At 45.8% G+C, this 24,093-nt stretch overlaps 1 protein-coding gene and 1 non-coding gene across 2 annotated transcripts in view; both read right to left on the reverse strand.

Annotated features, from left to right (window-relative positions):
• DNAH10 (dynein axonemal heavy chain 10) overlaps nt 1–22,898 on the reverse strand; it is a 147,578-nt gene extending 124,680 nt beyond the window's left edge. Inside the window, exons 1-8 of the mRNA XM_060027909.1 lie at nt 22,426–22,898; nt 18,791–18,862; nt 14,953–15,053; nt 13,726–13,834; nt 9,370–9,485; nt 5,626–5,842; nt 3,879–4,036; nt 2,921–3,151 (exon numbers count right to left, since the gene is read on the reverse strand). Of these exons, the coding sequence (XP_059883892.1) occupies nt 2,921–3,151; nt 3,879–4,036; nt 5,626–5,842; nt 9,370–9,485; nt 13,726–13,834; nt 14,953–15,053; nt 18,791–18,862; nt 22,426–22,639 (1,218 nt within the window). The 5' untranslated portion in view covers nt 22,640–22,898. The remainder of the gene's footprint in view (nt 1–2,920; nt 3,152–3,878; nt 4,037–5,625; nt 5,843–9,369; nt 9,486–13,725; nt 13,835–14,952; nt 15,054–18,790; nt 18,863–22,425) is intronic.
• Nucleotides 7,188–7,260, reverse strand: TRNAG-UCC (transfer RNA glycine (anticodon UCC)). Its single transcript has one exon. It is a non-coding gene; the product is annotated as a tRNA-Gly (tRNA).
• Nucleotides 22,899–24,093: the final 1,195 nt, after the last annotated feature.

The raw sequence follows: 24,093 nt of genomic DNA on the forward strand, positions 1-24,093 counted from the left end.
AATCCCAAACTCCCACTCTTACCCTCTCCCCCTTGGCAACCACCAGTCTGTTCTCTATGTCCCTGATTTTGTTTGTTTCATAGATAAGGTCATTTGTGTCATATTTTAGATTCCACATATAAGTGATATCGTGGCATTTGTCTTGCTCTTTCTGATTTACTTCACTTAGTATGATAATCTCTAGTTGCATCCATGTTGCTGCAAATGGCATTATTTCATTCCTTTTTATGGCTGAGTAGGACTCCATTGTGTATACGTACCACATTTTCTTTAGCCATTCATCTGTCGATGGACACTTAGGTTGTTTCCATGTCTTGGCGGTTGTGAATAGTGCTGCTATGAACACAGGGGTGCATGTATCTTTTTGAATTATAGTTTTGTCTGGATATATGCCCAGGAGTGGGACTGCTGGATCATACGGTAGCTCTATTTTTAGTTTTCTGAGGAACCTCCATACTGTTTTCCACAGTGGCTACACCAACTTACATTCCCACCCACAGTGTAGGACATTCTTCTTAATTTTAAAGAAGTCCTCATTATGGGATAAAATGTTTAACAAAGAAAAGAAGTTTGAAATAGGTCTGTAGGTGCTGACATGGAAAGATAAGATTTACAATTAAAGTTAATAAAGCAATTTGCAGACACGTATGTGAAGCATGGTGTGTGTATACATATTATAGACATATAATTATACTATGTTTAGTGGCAAGAGTGCCACTGAATGAATCAAAGCTGGCATTCTAGAGGTGCCCTAGAGGTGCCAGTGTTTTCCAGGGTATGTGTCCCCCAGCAGGAAGGGAGACGATTCTGACAGCACTCAAACCTTTTAAAAAATATGGAGGCTACCCTGGTGGCGCAGTGGTTAGGAATCCGCCTGCCAATGCAGGGGACGCAGGTTCAATCCCTGGTCCGGGAAGATCCCACATGCCTCGGAGCAACTGGGCCTGTGCGCCACAGCTACTGAGCTTGCGCTCTAGAGCCTGTGAGCCACAACTACTGAGCCTGCGTGCCACAACTACTGAAGCCCGCACGCCTAGAGCCCATGCTCCGCAACAAGAGAAGCCACCGTAATGAGAGGCAGAGGCCTGTGCACTGCAGCAAAGAGTAGCCCCCGCTCACCGCAACCAGAGAAGACCCAATGCAGCCAAAAATAAAATTATTAATTTTTAAAAAAAAATTTTTAAATATCACAAACCATATCAAAAGTCAAATGACACAAGAAAAAAAATTTTAAATAAATAAATATATATATATATACTTATTTTACTGCGTATTAGAAACAACTGGTATATCAAACCCATGACTGCACAGGTATGATTGTTTGAGGCTAAATTACACACACACACACACGTACAAATTTAAAGTCAACTTAAAGAGGGACTTCCCTGGTGGTCCAGTGGGTGAGAGTCCATGCTCCCAATGCAAGGGGCCCGGGTTCGATCCCTGGTCGGGGAACTAGATCCCACATGCATGCCACAACTAAGAGTTCTCATGCCACAGCTAAGACCTGGCACAGCCAAAATAAGTAAATAAATAAAATACATATTTTTAAAAAGTCAACTTACAGAAAAGTAAGTTTCAGATGCACAGAGGGATGGAAAAATTACAAAAGTGATGCATGAGTGATGTAAGCTTGACTCTCACTGATCTCTGCAAGCCACTCATTTTGCAGAGACGATAAATAAATCTCAGAGAAGGAGATGATGTTGCCACTAACATCAGCTCCATGGCAGATTCCACTTGGACCTCAAGCCCTCAGATTCGATCACTTGTTGTACCACTTATACAGGACCACATAGATCCTTATCCGTGGACCACTCATACAGTTGTTGGACAGTTGCTTCCCCGATACTACTCTTGATGTGCTAAGTGCTTTGCAGTCATAAGTTCATTTGAACCTTCCAGCAACCATTTGAGGTAGGTTCTCTCATGATCCCAGTTTTCCAGAGAAAGAAACAGGCTCAGAGAGGTCACGTATGCAGATGTGGGATACTCGGGACCTGGGCCTGTATCTCTACAGCGCTTCACCACACACATATTAACCCCTCAGCAACACAAACAGGACTTTTACTGGTCTCATTATTGGGACAAGAGTAACGACTCCTGGCCTTGGAATATGGTACTGTGTATGATAAATCAGAGGGGAGGGGAATCCCGAAAAAGGAAATTACACTTGCGCACTGCTGGTGGGAATGTAAAATGGTGCAGTCACTGAGGAAAAGAGTTAAACATAGAATCTTCATAGATGGTTAAACACAGAATTATCAGACAGTTAAACATAGAATCACCAGATGTCCCAGCAATTCTACTCTTGGGTATATGCCCAAACGAACTGAAAGCACAGACTCAAACAAATATCTGTATACCCATATTCATAGCAGCATTATTCACAATAGCCAAAAGGTGGAAATAACCCAAATGTCCATCAACAGAAGAATGGACAAACAAAATGTGGTGTATACATACAATGGAATGTTATTGAGCCCTAAAAAGCAATGAGATTCTGACATATAACTACAGCATGGATGAATCTTGAAAACATTATGTTGAGTGAAATAAACCAGACACAGAAGGGCAAAGATGGTATGATTCCATTTCTATGAAATACCTAGAACAGGCAAATTCAGAGAGACAGAAATTAGAAAAGAGGTTACCAAGGGCTGGCGGAAGTCGGAGTTGTTTAAAGGGATGCTGAGTTTATGTTGGGGATGGTGAAAAAGTTCTGCACATAGATAGTGATAAGGGGTACCCAGTTATGCATTTAATGCTACTGAACTCTTACAAGTGGCTGAATAATAAATATCACGTTATATATTTTTTACTACAATTTTTTAAATGCTGAACAAACAAAAGGAAGTTAAATCCGTGTGAAATCTAGTTTACAGAGCTGACTTTCCAAAGTGCAGTGCACCCGGCATACTTTGAAATGACGTTCCACTGTGGAAAGAAACCGCACATTGTCTGAGGCCTCCATGTGCAACTTGAACAATTCAGTTAAGACAGGCTGCAGGTTGGCCACAAGCATAGAATTGGATTCCTTGATCACATCCAAGACTTTTCTGACTACTGGAAGCTTTGTTTGTTCATGGAGTGCACTTAGGGTGGCATTTCTTTCTCGCCAGAATTCAATTTCGGCCAGAGGACCATTACCCTGAGAGATGACAGGAGCACACAAACAGCATCATCATTAGTGGGGAGTCCACACCTGTGGTTGCTCCTCCAGCATCCAGGCCTCTCCTCCCAAACGCTCTAGTTAGGGGCTAATCCATACAAGGACTTCGGGGGTGGGCATTTGACCTAGGATGATCCAATCAGAGTGAAACCTCAGGACTCCAGTCGGGAATGGTAGACACTCCGTCTTTCTCTGGACAAGGTGGTATGTGGATGTGGGGTCAGAAACTATTACCAGTTGCCACCATGAAGGAAACCAGCCTGAGGAGGAAGCCCCCTCAGAGAGGAGTTTGGAACCAAGAAATTAACAGAGCAACACAGCTAGAGTGCCAGAGTCATGATCAAACCATACCTGAATCCAGAATTGCCTCTAGACTTTTCAGTTACGGGAGCCAACAAATCCTCTTTCTTATTTAAGCCAGCTGAGTTGGGTTTGCTGGTTGGTTTGGTTTTTCTTATTTTTAGCCCAAACATCCCGACCCATACACAGTATTATCTTTATCAACAGCAGAGAGTCATCTATTAGCACACTAACGTCAGAAAGCCCAAGAATGACATCTTGGGTACGTTTACTTTGATATTTTTAAGGAGGTCACAAAACAGTAAGAAAAGAGGCTAGATCGCTCAGATCCGCAGACTCCTGGCTCGTTCTCGGGATGGCAAACATGAACTGGATCAGGGATCGTCAAAAGCATTGCACACATTACCTGAGGCGTCTTTTTTATCTGGACCTCAAGAGCTACTGATATCTGATTCAACCAGTTTATCACGCACTGCTCCAAAATTTCCACGGTTTCTGGGTCAGCTGCCAGGTCAGACACCTCTCTCTCTACACTGATGCTTGGCATTTCTAACTTGATCTCACCTAGTAGAATAAAAATGGTCAGTCAGCCACTAGTTTGGGGAAAATGATTACAGACAATGTATGTTCCAGTTAATCAGCTGGCTTGTCTCTCCAGACATCAGTATATGGCCTGGTACTTCCCTGTCCTAATATTTCTATATCTCATTCCCTTTCATTAGAATGTAACTAAAACACTTTAGATAATTAGATCACTGCTCCAGTGTTAAGCTCGATCAAAATGATTTAGCTATTTAAGATGGTCCTGAGTTTACAACCTAAGTGATGTCAATTTAAAAATTGAACAAACAGGGACTTCCCTGGTGGTCCAGTGGGTAAGAATCCACCCTCCGATGCAGGTTTGATCCCTGGTCAGGGAACTAAGATCCCACATGCCATGGGGCAACGAAGCCCACGCGCCGCAACTACTGAGCCTGCGCCCTATACAGCCCGTGCGCCACAACTAGAGAGCCCACATGCTGCAACTACTGAGCCTGCATGCTCTGGAGCCTGCGTACCACAACTAGAGAGCCCACACGCCACAACGAAAGATCCCGTGTGCCGCAAAGGAGATCCCGCGTGTTGCAACTAAGACCCAATGCAGCCAAATTAAATTAAATTAAATTAAATTAAAAATTGAACAAACAACCAGAGCTCAACAGATATTCGAGAAAGCCTCCAGCATGAAACAGACAGTCCAAGAATAAATCAGAAACAATGACTCCAGAGGAAACTGAGAGAATGTAAAGAACAGACAAAAAAAAAGTTTTAATCCCAACTATTAGTCTCAGAGATTTGAGACAACATGGCATCCAGCAAACTAGAACAGAAGTTTGGAATGTATGGAAAAGGTACAATCACAGAATAAGAGGTCTTAAAAATTAAAAAGACGATAGCTGATGTGAAAAGCCTAATCAAAATTTGTGAAGGTAGAAGCTAAGGAACTCTTCAGGAAAGTAGAATACACAGACAAAGAGATGGAAAATGCAAGTGAAAAGATAGGAAACAGAATCAACAGCACATATCCAACAGGAATATTAACAAGAGAAAACAAAGACAAATAGTGGAGGAAATTATCAAGAGAATTTTTCATACTGAAAGGCTAGGTCTTCAGACTGAAAATACAGAATGCTTAGCAAACTGAATCTCATAGAGTACTTAGCAAAATGAATGGAAAAAGAACCACCAAAGGTCCATCATTCTCCCTGCCCAAAATGCCCTTGCTCCCCAACTCCACCTACTCCAATGCCTTGCTCATCCTTTCAGATGAGGTCAAATGCTGCCTCCTTCAGAAGTCCTCTTTGATTCCCCCACCACTTCTCCAATATGGTCTCACTCTTCCAAGCCCTAAAGACCCTAATATCTCTCTCAAGCTCCTTATTCTGCCATAGTTCTTTGGGCACCGGATTATAAGATCCTTGAGGACAAGGATTCGTCATTTTTCATTCCTCTTTGTGTTTCTTACAATGTCCAGCTTGGTGTCTTTCATATCACGAGCAGGTAAACAAGAACGATCATAAATTAAAACAATAAAAAAAACCTCCTGAACTCTAAAATTCTTCTTAAAGTAAACGTATCCTGCTTAACTAAGGAGGAGAAAAATAAAGCCTTACCTTCAAGTTGCTGCATTGTTCTTTGAATATTACTTGCAAATTTCTGGATGTTCATTAAAAATTCATCCCGTATTAATTGAATGCTGTGATATTCTACTGCTTCCCCGGGCATGCTAGGTAGGTCTATGTCGTACTCAGAGGAGTCCAAGACTTCTCCAGATGTGAATCCCAGGCTCGCATCCTTGTGCTGACTGAAGGACAAGGCTGGCAAGAAAACCTGAGAAGCCGAGTTTACGAATCAAATCATTTGTACCATTTTTTTAGATTCCACGTATAAGCAATATCATGTGGTATTTGTCTCTCTGTCTGACTTACTTCACTCAGTATGACAATTCCTCGATCCATCCATGTTGCTGCAAATGGCATTATTTCGTTCTTTTTTATGGTTGAGTACAAATGAACTTATTTACAAAACAGAAACAGAGTCACCGATGTAGAAAACAAACTTACGGTTACCAGGGGGGAAAGCAGAGGGAGGAGGGATAAATTGGGAGATTGGGATTGACATGTACACACTACTCTATATAAAATAGGTAACTAATAAGGACCTACTGTATAGCACAGGGAGGACTCTTCTCAATACTCTGTAATGACCTATCTGGGGAAAGAAGCTAAAGGAGTAGATACATGTGTATGTATAACCGAGTCACTGTGCTGTACAGCAGACTAACGCAACACTGTAAATCAACTATACTGTAATAAAAATTTTTTTAAAAAGAAGCAAATCACACGTCATATTCAACAATTCATGCACTTAAGTTGCCTCTGGCTTTGAATACGCGATAATAGAAAGTAACAATACAGTGACAAAGTGAACTACTCCAGCCCGGAGCACAGACCTAAAGAAAGAGAAATTATATTTGACTGAGAATGGCCCAAGGGTAAAGAGTTTGAACCAAGCCTGAGGTGACTACCCAGAAGATAATACTGTATTTCTTTAGCTGCCGCCAGCCACAGGGCAGCTGAGTTAGAAACTATGGCACAGGGAAGCGAGAACTGCGTGTTAACCCATCAGCTAAGCTCCAAGTTTGTGTGAAGGTGAAAATAAAGAAGATACTGAGCACGCGGTCTTTGGGAAATTCAGTTGACAGAAGCATGAATTTATGAAATCACGTGAATACAATTACATAACTTACCCTCACATAGAAAGTGATGTACAAATGCCCACAGGTTGGTTGGCTTCTTTGTTTGTTTGGTGGGTTGGTTGATTGGGCTGGGTTTTGATTTTTAGTTTTGCCCGTTTTTCCTAAAATTTGACGCGTCTTTCAGACTCTTTTAATCTACATGTACTTCCAGTGTATTGAAGATCCCAGAACGTTTCGAGTCTCCCAGCTTGGATTTTGCTGACTGCACACTCATGGTAGAGCTCAACAAGCTCCTCTTGTCTTTTCCTGCAAATTGGCAGCTGGGTCCAGAGACTGGCTCAGAATCCCTTTGCCAAGACTATTGGTGTTTCTTCTATCAGGAGACAAATAATGTTTGGTTTTTCTCTCTTTTGGGGGGGTTGTTTTTTTGGTTTGGGGGGGTTTTTTGGCCACCCAATGAGGCATGCAGGATCTTAGTTCCCCAACCAGGGATCGAACCTGTGCCCCCTGCAGTGGAAGTGCAGAGTCCTAACCACTGGACCACCAAGGAAGTCCTCTCTCTTCCTTTTTTTCTTTTTTTTGACTTTAGCATCCATTGATGTTCAATACCTAGATCCTTCAACACGCTGAGAGCTGCACTACTGAAAGAGTCTCATTCTAAACTTTCTTTTTTAAATAGCTGAAATGCTTTTATAAAGAGACACTTCTCTTATCTACTATTTGATTATCCAGTTCATATAGAGAAGGCAGAATAAATGGTTAGAGCCTTCCCTTTATTTGCCCAATTTTCAAAAATAATAAATTGGCCCCCTATCATCCTGCCCCCTAGTTTCCCTCTCATCTCATTCTCCCCCTTCTATATTCTCTCCCTTGGTTGTTTCATCCAGTCCCTTGGCTTGACACCATGTCAGTGGCTCCCGTTCTGTAAAGGATCTCTCTGGTTGGCATGTGGAGAATATAGTGTAGGGGCAAAAGCAGAAGCTGGGAAATCTATCAGGAGCCAACTGCAACAGTCCCAGCAAAAGACAACATTGAGGTCTTCCTGGCCACCCTATCCAAAATTTCAAAAGCCCTACTTTTACCACCTGCCAACATTTCCTAAGCCCCTTCCCAGCTTCATCTTTCTCCTGAACTCCTGTCACTATCTAACACACTGTACATTTTCTCATTGATCTTGTTTAACGTAAATCTTCCTGACTAGGATGTAAGGTCTGTGAGGCACAGACCTTGACTATGTTGATTACTGCTATAGAATATAGTAAATGCTCAATAAATATTTCTGGAAGAACCCCTTGAGCTCTTCCCTGAGCTCCAGACTTATACATCCTGCTGCACACCTCAACTTGGATGTCTAGGAGGCATCTCAAGCTTAACATGTGCAAAATAGAGTTCTGGGGTTTTCCTCCAGATCCCCCCACCCCCCCCATCTCAGTAATGACCCCCAAATCTCCCTGCTTGTTCAAACACAAATCCTAGGAATCATTCTGGATGCTCTTTTCCTAAACTTCCATATCCAAGTCATCAGCAAGTCCTGTTGGCTCCATGCCCAACATATTTTTTTTTCTTCTTTGCGGTACGCGGGCCTCTCACTGCTGTGGCTTCTCCCGTTGCGGAGCACAGGCTCCGGACGCACAGGCTCAGCGGCCATGGCTCACGGGCCCAGCCGCTCCACGGCATGTGGGATCTTCCTGGACCGGGGCACGATCCCATGTCCCCGGCATCGGCAGGCGGACTCTCAACCACTGCGCCACCAGGGAAGCCCCCCAACATATTCTTGATGCTGTTTGCTTCCCGCTCCCTCCCCTGATTGAATTCCGGAGCCTAAACAACCATCATCCACCACTTGGACGTTTCCACGGCCTGCTATTAGGTCTACTGGTCCCATACACTCTTGCCACTGCATATGTTGTTCACACAACAGCCAGAAGAAAAATGCAAACCAGATCATTTTATTGCCGTGCTTCAAACCTACCTTCCTCTCCAAACTTCCCTCACTACTCTCCAGCTGCACTGGTCATCCTTCTGTGTCTGGAGCAAGTGAAGTCTGCTCCTGCCTCAGGACCTTTGCATGTGCTGTTTTCTCTGCCCAGGATGCTCTTCCTGCAGATCCTCACGTTTGATGCCTTCACCTCATTCCCCCCTCAATTCAATGCCACTTCCTCAGAGGGGTCTTTCCTGACCACCTCAGTCCCACCCTATTACATATCCCTAATAACTTATCATTAGTGAACAAGGCTGCTTATGGGCTATTTTATTGGTTGTCTATAAAGAAAGCTCCGATGTCACCTCCCCAGAAAGGTCATCCCTTACCACCACCCCCTGCACACACACACACACACACACACACACACACACACACACACGCATGCACACACACGTGAACAGGTCATTTCTATCACATTACTAGGGTTTATTTTCCTAATGCCACCTGTCACTACCTGATATTTTCCAGTTTATGTGTTGGTGTTTGGTGTCCTTCCCCCAGTATAACCTCCCATAGCACAGGGCTGTCATCTGTCCTGCTCACTGCTCCACTGTCCTCAGGGCCCATGACAGCACCTGGAATCTAAGAGCTGCTGACCACCTCTTTGTGGAATCAATGAATTAGATGGCCTTACTCTTAAACAGTGCTGAGATTCTTTTTTCCATCCGTACTTACCTGACATATAATATCCTTCAGGAGACCAAGCACATGTGAATTTATAATTCCATACTCCAGTGTTTGGGGCATAATTTCCATAGCTTCCTTCATGTCTGTCGCCTCAGAGATGGTCTCTAAACAGGAACAGATTTGGGGAATGAAATGAGGAGGGAAGTGGACACAGATAACATTTCCAAGTGTACAGGAACCAGCTCCTCCTTCACAAGTAACTACAAAGGAATGTTCCAGGCACAGGTCAGGATACGCGCTCATTGAGAAACAAATACACGCTGAGGGTCGTGCTGTGGTTCAGAGGTTCACAAAAGCAACACCCAGGAGCCACACACACGAGCTGATCTAGTTGGAGCGTCTACAGCTGAACAAGGATAGAAACACTTTGGATTTTCTAGAAACGTTTCTTGGGCTCCTTGCTTGCTCTGTCTCCCCACTCCCAGCCATGCCTCCCCAATTCATCACGAAAGTACCTTTCAAGTCATGGGCTTTTTGGGGGTATTTTTGTTGTTTTTTCTTTATTTTTTGGCCACACCGCACAGCTTGCAGGATCTTAGCTCCCCGACCAGGGGTCAAACCCGGGCCCCGGCAGCGAGAGCACAGAGTCCTAACCACTGGACCACCAGGGAATTCCCAAGTCGTGTGGTTTTAAAAGACAAGTTTGGGAACAGTCTACCTCTCGGCCAGGTTTTCTTTGATGTGCACTCCCTCCCTCCCCGTCTCCCCACCGGCCCCCTGATCAAAAAATCAGTCAGCACCAGTCAGCTCGGTAGACACTTTAAAGGTCCCTTGGACCCTTCTCTCAATCTAACTGGGAAACACAGCAAACATATCAACTGCAATTATTTCACAAGCTTCAGTCTACATGCCTTTCCCAGCATCTGTGTAGACGCGCACTCTTCTTTGCCTAATAGGTTTCTATCAGATGCTTCTTTACTGAAATAAATTTACTTCAAGGGAAACTGTAAAAACTAAGTATGAAAAAAGAAAGAAAGCTTGACATCAGTGAAAGATAACTGTAAAAAAAAATATGATGAGAGTAAACAGTAAGTCGGGGTAAATGCTGTTCCCGCCCCGCCCAAAGCTGATTATTGTTGTTACAGTAAGTCCCCTACATACGAACCTTCAGGTGGAGAATTTTCAAAGGTGCGAACGTGCATCTGGTTCCAGCAAGGAACCGGAACCTGTGCCATCAGCGTCAGGCGTGAGTGACATTGCAGCTCGCCCTCCGTCCCCTATTGCTGACGGTCCTTCAGCTCTACCATCTCCCACCCCCCTCCCTCCTCCAGTCAGTAACTCTTCCTGCCTGTTCACTTGAGGCCAGCCCCTGTGTGCCGGCTGTTGTTCTGTACTACTGTACTTTTCAAGGGTACAGATTAAAACTGCTTTCTTTATTTTTTGTGTTTGTTTATGTATTATTTGCGTGAAAAGTATTATAAACCTATTACAGTGCAGTACTATATAGCCAATCGTGTTAGTTGGGTACCTAGGCTAACCTTGTTGGACTTACGAACCAACCGGACTTACGAACGCGCTCTCAGAATGGAACTCATTCGTATGTAGGGGACTTACTGTATTGGGTTGTGATTACTGTTAAAAGGGAAGCATTGGGCTTCCCTGGTGGCACAGTGGTTAAGAATCTGCCTGCCAATGCAGGAGACACGGATTCGTGGTCCAGGAAGATCCCACATGCCGCGGAGCAGCTAAGTCCCTGTGCCACAACTACTGAACCCCATACGCCTAGAGCCCGTGCTCCGCAACAAGAGAAGCCACCGCAATGAGAAGCCCGCGCACCACAACGAAGTGTAGCCCCCGCTCACCACAACTAGAGAAAGCCCGCACACAGCAACGAAGACCCAGTGCAGCCAAAAATAAATAAATAAGTAAATTTAAAAAAGGGAAACACTGAGCTGAGATTGGCCCCTCCCCAGACAAGAACTGTAACAGGAGTAGCTGTTTAATACTGAGCCTCTATCTGTCATCTTTCTTCTTATTCCCACTCACTTGGGAAGAACGAATTACAGAAGCTCAGAGCTTAGCGGTGAGGTCGTGACCCAAAGGGCCATCAAAGTTCAAAAAAGGAAAAGAAAAGCAACAGAATGTTTGTTCTAGAATTTAGGGTATGCTATGCACAGGTTGGGAGGTAGAGGCAACGGCAGAAGAAATGGGGGAAGCGCAGTCAGAGAGAGAGGAGAGTCAGCCTGGATGGAATACGGCAAGAGGAAGAGCAAAGGGTCAGAAGAGACCAGAGAACAATCACTTGGGCAGTGCAGTGGGAATGCACAGCGGGAACATCCAGCCAAGAAGTTACCCTGAAGGATGAACTTGGCTTCTGAGTGGCACCTCTGTCTAAAATCACACAGCCGAGGGAAGAGATATGGGAACACATGTATATGTATAACTGATTCACTTTGTTATAAAGCAGAAACTAACACACATTTTAAAGCAATTATACTCCAATAAAGATGTAAAAAAATAAATAAAATAAAATCACACAGCCGGGACTTCCCTGGCGGTCCAGTGGTTAAGACTGGGCTTGCAATGCAGGGGGTGCAGATTCGATCCCTGGTCGGAGAGTTAAGATCCCACCTGCCACGAGGCACAGCCAAAACATTAAAAAAAAAGAAATAAAATAAAATCACACAGCAACGTGGAGAAAGCCCACCAAAACTCGTCTTATAACTCAGGGTGACGTCATTTTGAATCTTCCTCTAATTGTTATAAATAGAACTGAGATGACATCAATACAGTCAATTCTCATTATTTGCAGTACTTATGTTCTATGAGGTCACCACGAACACAGAATTAGTGGATGCTGAGCCATTGTTCCTACAGGAAATATGGGTCTAGGTTCCTGTGAACCTCTGGTCACAACATTTTCATCAACCATCAATATAAGCAGACCTCGGAGGTACTGTGGTTTCGATTCCAGATCACAGTAAAGCAAATATCGCAATAAAGCGAGTCACACGGATTTTTTGGTTTCCCAGTGCAAAAGTATGTTTACACTATGCTGTAGTCTATTAACTGTGCAATAGCATTATGTCTAAAAAAAACAATGTATATACCTTAATTTAAAAATACTTCATTGCTGGGAATTCCCTGGCGGTCCAGTGGTGAGGGTTCCGCGCTTCCACTGCAGGGGGCACGGGTTTGATCCCTGGTCAGGGAACTACAATGCCACATGCCGTGTGGCACAGCCAAAAATGAAAGAAAAGAAAAACTTTATTGCTAAAAAATGCTAACCATCGTCTGAGCCTTCAGTGCATCCTAGGAGTAACTTCAAAGATCACTGATCACAGATCACCATCACGAATATAATAAATAATGAAAAAGTTTGAAATATTGAGAGAATCACCAAAATGTGATGCAGAGACATAAAGTGAGCAAATACCGTTGGAAAAATGGCCCTGATAGACTTGCTCCACACGGGGTTGCCACCAACCTTCAGTTTGTAAAAAAAAAAAAAAATGCAGTATCTGCGAAGCGCAATAAAATGAGGTCTGCCTGTATATAACCTTCCTTATGTGTGTTTCCGTTTAAAGACAACTTATTTAACATTACTGTTGATTCACTAACATTGAACTCATGGCCAACAGCACCATCACTTACGTCTGAACGAAGCTTACGTTAACACACGAGTTTTCTCTGCCAGGCACATCACAGCCTTCCTGTTCTCTGAGCACTAGCCAGCGCTTCAGCACCTTCCTTGGGGACATTTTTTTTTCCCCCTTGGGGACACTTTAAACAGCGAAATCACCCAAAACCCCCACAAAAATTAGAAAACTGTGGTACTAAACAGAGCACGATAAAGACACTTGTTTATAGCATTCAATGAAATAAGAAGGCAGTGCACGGCCTTGCCTGACCTCAGCTGGGTCCATGAGTGTTGGGTGACTCAAATTTTCCCCACTCTGTATGTGTCCTTAAATGACCATGAAAGCATCGAAATACTGATTGGGAGTTACAAAAATTTTGAGTGAGTCGGTGAATTTGCAAATATGGAATCCGTGAACAATGAGGATTGACAGTACTGATAAAAAAGCTATCTTCTCGGGCTTCCCTGGTGGCGCAGTGGTTGACAGTCCGCCTGCCGATGCAGGGGACACGGGTTCATGCCCCAGTCCGGGAAGATCCTACATGCCGCGGGGCGGCTAGGCCCGTGAGCCATGGGCGCTGAGCCTGCGCGTCCGGAGCCTGTGCTCCTCAACGGGAGAGGTCACAGCAGTGAGAGGCCCGTGTACCGCCAAAAAAAAAAAAATCTATCTTCTCAAGGACATGTAAAAATTAAAGAGTCTCAGACATATACACACGCACATGCACGCACACCCACACTCACACACACTCGTGCTGGAAAGATACCTTTTGTGTTTCTGAGAAAATATACCACATTCTCGTTCAGAAACTCCTCAGGAACAGGAGTACAAAGCACATGGAGATATGTCTTTTCCACGGTTTGCTTAACAGTTTTCTGAAACACAGGGAACAAAAAAGTCATGAGGAGATACAACCGTGCATCCAAATCCCCTAATATTCACGTACACCTGAGCTCTCCACTCCACGCACTGCTGAGCTCATTTCCCAGCAGACCACACACAGGAGCTGAAATTCACCCAGATGCTGAACTCTAAGCCTCACTCTTTCACCAACCGGCCACTGCAGCTACACTTGAATAAAGTGACCTGGGAAATGTCCAGATCGAGCTTTTCTGGGCCACAAATTGCAACAAACCTGTTCTGAATTCGGGTATTTTGTGGGGAGGCATATTCACAGAGCAGCTGAACCTAATTGCATTTAGCATGGCTCAGGCCAAATGTCTACATCCTAACATTATGCTCCCTCCCTGGGATCTGTGCAGTAAATGGTTAACTCAGCAGGCCTGGGCTGTCCAAACCCTGCACATTCCAACGGTTCTCAAGACTAGCCCGGAACCAGCTCCTGGGTGACAACCTCTAAGCTTTTGGAACATCCTGGCTGATCTGAGCATCTCTGTACACCTGGGGCCTTGGCTCATGCTGCAGAGTTTATACTAACAACGTGATTTATGCTAAATGCCTGTCTTTGTTTGCCTGGGGCCCCGGGTCACACCGCATCCGTTTGTCCTCTGGGGCAGCCGGGGGGCACTGCAGACTAACTGTGGGCACTTCACACCTACGTGATTGACCCCCATAAAAACCCTGAACACCAAGGCTTGGGTGAGTCCCCCTGATTGGCACAATGTCCTGCGTGTTGTCACACATGGCTCCTGCGAGAATGAATGCTGTCCTTGAAGCCCCACTTGGAAAGGACAACTTGTTCGTATTTTCTCCTGGACTCTGCCCTGTGTGCCTTGTTCTCTGTTGATACTCATCTGCATCCTTTCACTGAAATAAACTATAACCATGAGTATAAAAGCCTTCCTGGGTCCTGTGAGTCATTGTGGCAAATCATTCAATCCGAGGGTGATCTCGGGGACCCCCAGACACAGGATTCTATCATCTCCACTCCAATGCAATATACTCCTTGTATGAGCTGTGGCGGTTACCCAGACTCATCCGAGGGCGTGAAATTCCCATTACCCCACCCAAGAGGAGAAAGAGACGTGCGTACTTTGACATGGGGGTTCTCTACCCTCTCTGGGTCCATTTCTTCATCCTCTAGGCCGGTGGAAGGCTGAGGTATGGAATACGTTCTCAGCTGCAAATTCTTAGCTGCAAAACATGATTCAATGCGTGAGATGAAATACTTGGAAAATGAGGTTTCCTACCGTCAAGACCAGACCTGCATCTTGGACAACAGCATATTTCATTCAGTCGGCGTGTTATCAAAAAGCTGAATGTACATTTTTCACAAACGAATCCTATTGAAGCCTTGACTTGCATTATCATTAGGAGAGTTGTGCTGCAGTTTTGAAGGGTCCTCAGTCGGAAATTTAACATGTGCGTGTGTGCATGTGTGCATGTGTGTGCGTGTTCCAGCTACAGGGTCCAATGAGTGACTTCTCTGAGATTTGTACTTAGAAGGGGGGGTTTATCCTTAGGATGAGACTTAGAGTTAACATGTTAGCATCTACTCCTTTTTCACTATAAAACTTGAAACGGATGGGGGATGGAAAGAAAAGTAATCTAAATAAAATGAACGTATGTACAACTTGCAAGTCTACGGTTATCGATGTGGACCTGGAAACCTCACAGCCGGCCAGGCACAGCCCTGAGAGCTGCTGACGAAGCCTGCAGAGAAGGGGGAGCTTTCCCCAACTGTGTGGCTCTTCCTTCGAAAGGCACTGGACAAAGTCAGTGCGACTCTGGAATCAAATCAACACGTGGGGTCGGAATCCTCTCTGCAACGGGTTTTCTCATCCACAAACTGGGACAATAACATCTACTGGGTCAGACTCAGGAGGACTCGATTATAGGTTGGCTGAGTGTCAGGCATGCTGGCTGGCAGAGGAAACAGTCTGCGGCCGGGAGAAGCAGCATTATTACAGCAAGAGCAACAGCCTGGACTCAAAACTACACTGATGAGTGTACTCAATGCCACCGAGCTGTATGCTTAGAAATGGTTAAAATGGTATTTCACGTTACATGTGTTTTACCACGATAAAAAGAAAAGAGAAAAGAAAAAAATACACTTGGAAGGAACGTTAATTTGCTGTGTCAGAGAAGAGTTTCCTGACCTCTTCCTCAAGCAGCCTCCTCTTTTCCAAGTCTTTCCTGATCACGGATTTATTGGTGCCAAAGCAGGAAGCCATCAGTAAACATGGCTGTGGCCCTCACGACCACCATCTGTCTTAGCAAAATCCAAACTAGACAAGTCTCAGTAAGAATGGATGGTCAGGCTTCCCTGGTGGCGCAGTGGTTGAGAGTCCGCCTGCCGATGCAGGGGACGCGGGTTCGTGCCCCGGTCCGGGAAGATCCCACATGCCGCGGAGCGGCTGGGCCCGTGAGCCATGGCCGCTGAGCCTGCGCGTCCGGGACCACAGCAGTGAGAGGCCCACGTACCGCAAAAAAAAAAAAAAAAAAAAACAATGGATGGTCTGTATTTCTAAACCTGTAGTTCTCCCTCTCCCCTCCCCCAATCTGTACTAGGGAGGGGATTATTTTGTGGTTAAAAATAAATTCTTCTGAAAAAACTAAGATGACTATAGGAAACACTGCACATCGCCCCAATCCTTTTTCCCCTCTGGTTTTCAAATACTCAGGATCTTGGTAAAGTGCGGTGCCTAACCCACAGCTTCTGCTGTTGTAAGTGAAGGTGAGTTATGGGAGAAAGGGGGCTGTTTAGCTCTGCTGGCGACGTGATGGTCTGGAGCAGGGTTTCAATCTCAGCACTTCCGGCACTTGGGGCTGGATCATTCTGTGTTGTAGGGCCAGACCTGAGCATCGTAGGACGTTTGGCAGCATCCCTGGCCTCAACCCATGAGATGCCAGAAGCCCCTGCCCTCCAGTTGTGACAACCAAAAATGTCTCCAGACATCACCAAAGGCCCCTGGGGGCCAAAATCACCCCTGGTTGAGAACGCAGCCCAGGGCCAACGCAGGTAGCCACGGCTGCTTCATCACTACAGGAAAGTAACTCAAAGCCTGCAGGGGACCGAGTGCCACGGCCCAGCCAGGAGTGTCACAGCAACCTCTCTAATGTAGACATTTCAATTCCTTAGCAGCCAAAGCCTTGACTCGCGCCTCTGATTCGCCCAAAGAAATGGTATCTGTAGCTGGCACAGTGGCAGCCTTCTCCACACAGCCCACACCGTGCGCTCTTGGCTGAGCTGTCGGAGACACTGCCGTACAAGCCTGGGTGGTTTTATGTTATGTGCTGTTCTGCATGGAAGAGTGCCACCCCCCCGCCCCGATTCGTGTCCACCCAGAACCTCAGAATGTGACCGTATTTGGAAGCGGTGTCTTTGCAGATATAATTAGTTGAGATGAGGTCTGATAAAAGAAACGTTCACATATTGAGATACAGAGAAGTCGTTCTGGCTTCTACATGAGTTCACTTGGATTTGATGCTAATTTAAATAGCTTGTATGTGGCCTATCAGACCGACATTGTACATCTGCTTTAATTATTAAAGAAAAGGGCGCACTGACCAGAAGTAAAGAATGTCCACGTTGAAAATAAAGATTATAGAGTTTCAGATGTAGAAAATAAACGTATGGTTACCGGGGGCGTGAGGGAGGGAGGGATAAACTGGGAGACTGGGATTGACACATACACACTACTATACATAAAACAGATAACTCATAAGGACCTGCTGTAGAGCACAGGGAACTCGACTCAATACTCTGTAATGGCCTATAGGGGAAAAGAATCTAAAAAGGAGTGGATATACGTGTTTGTATAACAGATTAACTTTGCTGTACAGCAGAAACTAACACGACATTGTAAATCAATTATACCCCAATAAAAAAATTTTTTTTAATAAATAAAAAATAAAGATTAAAAGCCTCCCTTCCTGGGACACCAATGCTGGTCCTCCCTTGATAATACGACTCCCTTCCCAGGTGCCAAGGCCTTGCTGTATGTGCTGTGCATGTACGTGCTGGTCTGTTGTTTTGTTTGTTTGTTTGTTTTTTGAAACCTTGAAGAAAGGTTTCCTGACTTGTTTAGTGTTCTTTGTTCTGACAAGATATAAAACTGTGCTGAAAACCCTGATTCTCCAGAGCAGCTTCTCAGAGTAACATGGGAAGCTGGCCCCCAGGCCGCAGTCCTCAGTTTGGCTCGAATAAAAATCTTTTCTATTCTTATTATTGATTGTTTATTATTTTCGTCAACAGGTCATAGTGGAGAGGGTGGTCCCTGAATCCAATGACTGGTGCTGCTATGAGAGAAAGGAGGTGATTCAGACACGCACACACACACACACACACTATATAAAAACACATACACATATATACACACACACATATATACACATGTATACACACAAATACACACATTCACACACAAATACACACGTACACATGCGTGCACGCACACACATACATGCATATACACATGCGCACATACACATACATGCATACACACATGCGCGCACGCACGCACGCGCGCACACACACACACACACACAGGGCAGACAGCCATGTGACGACAGAGGCATAGATTGGAGGGATGTGTCTACAAGCCAAGGAACATCAAGGAAGCCTACAGCCACCAGAAACTGGGAAAGGCCAGGAAGGATCCGGCCCCAGAGCCTGCCCACACCTTGATTTTGAACTTGTAGCCTCCGGCACTGCCTCCTTCAAGGCAGTGCTGTTGTTCTAAGCCCCCCAGTCTGTGGTCCTTGGTTATGGCAGCCCCGGGTAGTTCATAATGAACCTATGCACACCCAGCACTTTCTCCTTGTACTTCTTACCAAGTCGCAGCTTCACAAAAGTAAAAAGCAGAAACTGATTCTCGTCTGGGCACGCGGACCCCTCCCCACGGTGCCGCTCACTCCCAATTCCAGACCTGATGCTCTATCCGCCGACTGGGTCTCTTCTTCCTCTTCTTCCTCCTCAGACGGGCCAGGAACCTCGCCGTCTTTATAGCCACATAAAGCAAAAGAAACAAAAAAAAACATAATTGTTCCACTGCTCTCCTTGGCACTGAGGGTTGGTCCGTGGCCCCAGGAGAGTCGTGCCTATTACAGTCGGCTGGAGGAGGTCATCGAGAAGACAGGACCGCTGCCCGACCTGTGAGCTGACCCCGGGCAATCGGAGGCCCCTTGCCCCTGCCCTGTCCTGGGGATGTCCACCTTGCCCACCATGCCCACTGTGGAAGCCATTTCAAGAATGCACCTGGAGAGATCAGGTGTGGCTGAGACTGCCAGACAGTGTGGGTGCCTGAACCCCGGGAAGCCCTCTCTATAAACTCTTAGATGCCGGCGGGAGGGCAGTGATCTCGGCCAGCCACGCCCAAGACCGCCACCTATTGATCCAGAGTGGCTGGCTGCCTCTTTCTCTGGTCTCTCCTTGCCCTCCGTGTATGAGGGTGGTTTGCGAACCAACACACAGTCCCACAGAAACATCCCAGTTACTGGAAACAGCCTTAAGGGACATGAAAGAAAGATCTGTGCAAATTCTCCATGAGATGAAGGACACAGGATGATCACATAGTTACAAGCACCCCAAAGAAATATAAATGACCATCATGCATAAAAAAAGAGGCTCAACTCCACTAATTATGATACAAATGTACATGAGAACGAGGAAGTGCATCCACCTTTCATCTGTGGGGTTGGCAAAAATTTTAACGATAATACCCAACGTTGGCAAGGATGTTGGCAAACGGACACCTCAATACCGTTGCCAGGTGTGGAGTGGGAGGGCCATTCTAGAGAGCAGTTTGGCAGGACCCATCCAAACTGTAAATGCACACACCCGCCAAGCCCACAGTTCCACTTTTAGAAATCTCTCCCACAAAATACCGCAAGAGCACAAAGGTAGACGCACATCGTGACGTGTGTAAAATAAAATACTGTGGAAAGATAAGTGTCCATTCATTAGGGAATGGATAAATAAAATATGGTACATCTATAAAGTTACATAGATCTATAGGTACTGACATGAAAAATTCTGCAAGATATCTTTGAGGGAGGACCAGTCACAACATACTACATAAAGAGTGATCTTATTTATGATTTCAGGAACTCTCTATATACATCTACATATTATCATTATATACGTACCATTATCTGGAAAGATATAAATGATGATAGATAGATAGATAGACAGATAGATCTGAGAAGAGCTCTGGCAGGATATACACCAAACTATCACTAGTGGTTGCCTATAGGAATGGGAACAGGGCTGAGGGAAGAGTGAAGGATTATTTTTTCACTTTTTATTTTCTGTGTTTCTAAATTCTATGTTATGTGAATTTTTAAGAGAACATCTTTCAGTAATACTTACTGGAAGTAAGTATTAATTACTTAATACCGTGTAATTTTTAAATTACTGTGTAATTTTGCAATTTCTAAAAATTACTGTGTAAAAATGTAAGCAAGTTATCAAGCGATATGGACAGGATGGTTCCATTTTGTTATTTCAAGAAACAACACATGCTTAGCTATTAGAACAGCATCTTGGACTAGCTGCTGCTGGTCTAGACACCCCTCTTTCCTCAAGACCACCCTGCCAGCATCTGTCTCCATTCAAATAATTTTTAACTAGGAGCAGAGAGAAGTCTTGACCAGGGGAGAGGCAGAAATAGAGAGAAAAGAGGGATGAAGGACATGCATTGACCCCACTCCAGGTCCTCTGGACAAACCAGAGACCCCATAAAGGATCCAATAAAACTGACCAAGGGTCTTTGTGAGTCTGCAGGCTTAATAAGCAGAGGGTGAGTGACAACTTGAAACCCAGAGCTGGAGAGGAGGTCCCGTCTCCCCACCTCTGTCCAGAACCCAACCCCCAACACTCAACACCATTCTAGTGCCCCCAGGAGCAGTAGCTTTGAGTTTCTGGGGACGGCATCCTCAGCAGGGAATACATTGCCATCCTCAAGATGTGATGACAGTGAGAAGACCAGAAAAGGAGGGGAAGAACGTTGGGGTGGGCTGAGGGGTGGGTTAGAGACAGACCAGAAACAGACATAGTGCTCGGGGGATTTCCGAGGACGCTTTGGAGGAATTAAGCAAGGGGACCCTCGGAAGTGAGACTAAAATCTCCTTTCACAGAGAACAGGGGCATCCTGCCAGGAGACACTGGGCTGAACATGTGGTAGTACACACAGCACAGAAAACAGCCACGAACTATTAACAGAAGCCCTCAGAGGCCACGAGAAGTCCAGGTTGCATTCATTTCTTAGGGTCTTGGTGTATGTATATATATATGTTCAAGTATACAAAATCAGGGTTACTGAAATATGGTACATGTAAAAGTCAATCCTGTTAGTGTATCAGAATTTCACTTGGTGATCATGAGAGTCTAAATTCAAGGTCCTATTATAATGTAACATCCAGGTCCAAAGGTCTCCCGGGGAAGGGAGCGGGGGACAGAATTAGATTCCAAATGTTACAAGGGTCATCTCTCTGGGTGTCATTGGCAATTTGTTATTGTTTATGGGCTTGGATTTTTCTACAGTGAATATGTGTATTATTTTGTGCAAAGAATGTACATTTAAAATAAATGTGCCTACGGCCTTTTAAGAAAAAAAAACTTCTGCCTGGCTCTGCCATCCCACCCTGTGAAAGGTCCTGGAGGGGATCCAGAAGCCTCGTGAAGATGTGACACTAGCACGGGAGACTGACACTGATGGGACACATCACACAAACCCGGTCCGTGACAGCTGCACTGACACTGGTGTTCCTACTGGGAGAGAACTTGTGTGTCTCTCAATCTCCTTTCTGAGTGTCCCCTGCACTCTGTCCTGTCTCCCCCTCCCCCCACCCCAGGCTGTCTCTGTGTCCCTGGGCTGGACCGGCCACCTCCACAGAAGGTTCTGGGCATCAGTCACTGTCATTATTTTTATTTAAAATGCTAAATTGTTCAACATAAACGTTTAAATCTAATGTAATCTTTTTAAATTGTTTTAAAAAATTGTTTTGGTGTTACTTTACAGTAGCACGTCGGGAGCCTGGGAAGATAGGAAGGGGCACTCTTCTCCACCTCTAGGAGACCCTGTCACCATCTGAGAGAGTGAGGATGAACTGACCCTCTCAGCCCCTGGGCCGTTTCTCTATCCGTCTGTGAGACGTCATTGGACAGCGACACATATTCTTCTGAGTCTTTACTATGTGACCTGTGTGGATGAGCTAGTTAACCCTCTCTGTGCCACAGCTTGCTCATCTGTAAAATGGGATAACAATACACCCACTTCATGGGATTAGTAGCTGATATACGCATTTGGAACTGTACCTGGCACAGAGTAAGCGCTCAATGAGTGTTTGTTGTGATTATTCACTCAAGGTCTGACTTTCCAAGTGGGCTTGTCCAGTTCACCCAGTGCCTGGACTGTGCCTGCACACGGTGGGCGACAATAAGCATTTGCGGAATGCACGTGAGGCCAAGAGCGGGGTGGGCGGGGGGTCTGCAGTCCCCGCGGTGGTGAGGTGGGAAACGGGGCAGGAGGGGGCGCGGCGGGAGGGCGGCCGCGGGGCTCACCGATCTCCACCTCCACTTCCTCGGGCACCACCTTGCGGTAGAAGAAGAGAGTCGAGGCGCCCTCCTCGTCGCTGGTCTGGTTGAGGAAGTGCAGGATGAGGTCCTCGACCTCGCCGTCGTTGCGGTTCAGCAACTCCTCGAAGATCTGGGGGTCTGTGATGCCGAAGGCGGTGTACACTCGGTCACGCATCCACAGCACCCGTAGGTCGTCCATGGCGCCGCAGAGCTGGCAGCACCGGGCTCAGGGAGTGTAGCGCCGGGCAGGCGTCTGTGGTAACGGCGCCCCTAGCAACGGGCGCCCCGGCAACGGCCGCCGCGGGCACGGGGCCCCACGGTCCCCGGGCGCCCCTGCACCCGGGCCCCGCGCTCTCAGAGGCGCGAAGCGGGACTCGGGAGGGTGGCGCGGAGCCCCTGGGGAGGGGCCGTGGCGCCCCAGCCTGCGCACGGAGGAGGGTCGGGGCTCTTCCCCCGGTTGGGCGCCCCCTTCCTCCTGGGAGGACCGAGATGAGCTGGACGGCCGCACGCAAGCCCCGGGGACGGAAAGACGTGTAGGAAGGCAGCCGACTGCAGACCTGGAGGTGCGCCAGGATCCTTATAAGTGCTGCATGCGCAAGGCCTCCTGTGATTCTTAACCGCCACGGCGTCTGGGACTGTCCTGCCCGCTTTGTCGATAAGGAAACAGTGGCAAGATACGTGACAGACAAAGTCACGGTATCTCGGAGGTGGTAGAGGCAAAGTTGGACGCGAGGCAAAAGGACTATAGTCTGAGCCCTCGGGTCGCTATGGATCAAAGGGCGTCAGAAGAGCAAATACACAGCGAAGATTCCCAAGAAGGGGCAAGCTCCTTCCGGTGTACCAGGATCAGGGAAGGCGGAGCCCCAAGAAGGGACACTGGCTACAGAGTAGGAGAAGCCGAGCTCTTCAGCTCTGTAGCCAATCCAAAGCATAATAAAGCAAAACACCCACGTTTCAAAAATAGAGATAAATTTATTTTTCATTAATAAAGGGAAGTTCAATACTGATAGGAAGATGCAAATGTGTCCCTTCATACATCTGTAGTTCTTTAACTTGTTCAGTCGTTTTCCCTCACAGAGCCCCTAGAGATTATTGGGCTGACCCTAAGAACCTAGCCTTCTTATTGGATTTTCCCATCAAGGAACAGGTAGAATGTTCTAAGTATTTCTTAAAATTCTAAACCAAAGTTCAGCATCATTGGCCTGGCTGTTGGAAAATTACTACTCGGACCTGTCTTATTTTCATCATCTTGAATAAGATTTCTTAATAACCTTGCTGGAGATATACCAGATGGCATGCAAGCAAACCTGGCTTTTAAATTTTTAATAAAGTTGTTTTTAAATGCAGACTGCAGAACAGTTGAAGTTATTTTTATTTCTGTTTTCCAAAATGAATCAGGCCCTAAAGTGTCTGAATTTTTAATTCGTAAACATAAGAGTTACCTATCCTATAGTCTACGCCTTATTAAACTGCTGCAGAATGAAAATTCAGATCAGAATGTTGTTATAAAATACCCATTCCAGAAATGAGGACAGAGTGGCACTCAGTGAAAGGTGAGTCCCCTCAACGTCCTAGCCGCGATAAGCTGCCAGGCCACGAGCTCAGCGTGACCCCCATCAAACCCCCTTTGCACTCCTTAACTCAGCACAATCA

The sequence above is a fragment of the Delphinus delphis genome, chromosome 13 (genome assembly GCF_949987515.2).
Source record: "Delphinus delphis chromosome 13, mDelDel1.2, whole genome shotgun sequence".
Lineage (NCBI taxonomy): Eukaryota > Metazoa > Chordata > Mammalia > Artiodactyla > Delphinidae > Delphinus > Delphinus delphis.